This window comes from Octodon degus, unplaced genomic scaffold (genome assembly GCF_000260255.1).
Source record: "Octodon degus isolate 3935 unplaced genomic scaffold, OctDeg1.0 scaffold00001, whole genome shotgun sequence".
Lineage (NCBI taxonomy): Eukaryota > Metazoa > Chordata > Mammalia > Rodentia > Octodontidae > Octodon > Octodon degus.
Window position 1 is genome coordinate 32900686 of NW_004524577.1, and position 1806 is coordinate 32902491.

Here is a 1806-nt window from a genome sequence, read left to right on the forward strand (position 1 = left end):
GCCCTCCTTTTTCTCTAATTTTGGTCTGCAAACTTAGGTTGCTTACCATCCAGAAGACAAGCTTATTGTTATTAGGTATGGTAACCTTTTTAAAGTTATTTTGAGTATTGTTAAGCAATGGATCATGTTTAAGAAGGATCTCTCTCTCTTTTTTTTTTTTTGCGGTATAGGGGATTGAACTCAGGATCTTGTGCTTGCCAGGCAAGCATTTATTCTACTGAGCTATCTCCCCGGCCCTCAATTTAGTCTGTGAAAGTAAACCCAAATTGTAAGGCTATCTTGATGGTAAAATATAGCTAATAAACATGCCAATTTATTTTCTAAGGTCTGGATCTTATTTTTAAACAAATATATTACCCAGCTTCCCCTAGTTTGATGGCTGTGTAGCAGAATTGATATTTCAGTTCTGTTTTTGTTTCTTTCTGCTGAAATTCATGAAATCTGAAATCTGAAAATTGAAATCTCAGTTCAGACAAAAAACGTACCTGATTTTAAGGAACAGTGCCCTGATGTTGCAACATTTTTTTTAGGTGGTTTGGGAACTTTCCACGCCCTGGTGAACACCGCTGTGCATGTAGTCATGTACACCTACTATGGGCTGTGTGCTATGGGACCCTCCTACCAGAAGTATCTGTGGTGGAAAAAACATCTGACATCTTTACAGCTTGTGAGTAATTAATTATCTGTAAAACAAGACATGAAACTAGAGTTGTTTTCGCTATGCATTAAGAAACCACCTGGAGCCAGGGAACTAGATCAGTAGTCTAAGCACGTGCCTGGCAATCACAAAGACCCAGGTTCGAGCCCTGATACCTCCTGCCGTGCTGGCCATTGAAACCAGGCGTGGTGGCACACAACTGTAATCCCAGCTCTGGGGAGGCTGAGGCAGGAGGATCATTATGAATCTGAGCTGGGTAGCAAAACCCTGTACCAAATAAGCAAATAAATAAATAAATAAATAAATAATTTTTTTTTAAAGAAACCACCTGCAGAACAAAGTTCATAAAATACAAAAGGTGGTAGTGTCGCTGTCCTTTCTACATTATGTGAGCTTTGTCAGGAACTGCACTGAAAACAAAGCGTGTGTGATAACTGCAGAGATTCAAGCATTAAATTAGTCTTCAGGCCATCTGTATGGTATTTAACACATTTATTTAAAAATATGGGATAGGGTAGCTTAGTGGTAGGTTCCTTGATATTCTCTCTCTCTCTTAGCACATATATATATAATTTATGTATATAAAGCATATATATATAATTTAGTTAAACATGTCTAAATATAAACTACCATCTATGTGATGAAAATAACCTCAAAGCTGCAATGACTGACAGACATAGTACTAAATTAGAAGCAAGAATTTCTGGGCTGGAGTAGAGGGCTCACCTTGCAGGCAGGAGCTCTCAGTTTGATGCCCAGTGGTAGCCAAAAAAAAAAAGAAAAGAAAAAAAAGTTAGCAATTCCATATTCTGGTTCTAAATTGCCTCGAAAAAAATCTTTGTTCTTCTAATCAGTAAAAACGATGACAAGCATTAAAGGTATAAAATGGTATATGAATGTATATGTGTTATATGAGTTTGAATATTACTTTCCTGTAAAAGAAAGTTTGAAATAATAGAACTATTTGGTTTAATCCTAATGCACACATGGTCTATGATTTCTTTAAAAGAATATCGAGGTAGCAGATGCTGATTTACTTTGAATTTTATTGTTTTATTAAAAGGAGAATTCTCTCACCCTCATGTTTCCAGATTTGCATTCTCTAATAAACTGGGTTCATATTCTGCCAGTGGTACCCTGGGAAAAAA

General features: G+C 36.5%; 1 protein-coding gene across 2 annotated transcripts in view; it reads left to right on the plus strand.

Moving 5' to 3' along the window:
• Elovl7 (ELOVL fatty acid elongase 7) overlaps positions 1-1806 on the plus strand; it is a 206562-nt gene that overhangs the window by 200932 nt on the left and 3824 nt on the right. For both annotated transcript variants that reach the window (XM_023707742.1, XM_004623065.2), the window contains exon 7: positions 531-667. In XM_023707742.1, coding sequence (XP_023563510.1) covers positions 531-667 — 137 coding nt within the window. The remainder of the gene's footprint in view (positions 1-530; positions 668-1806) is intronic.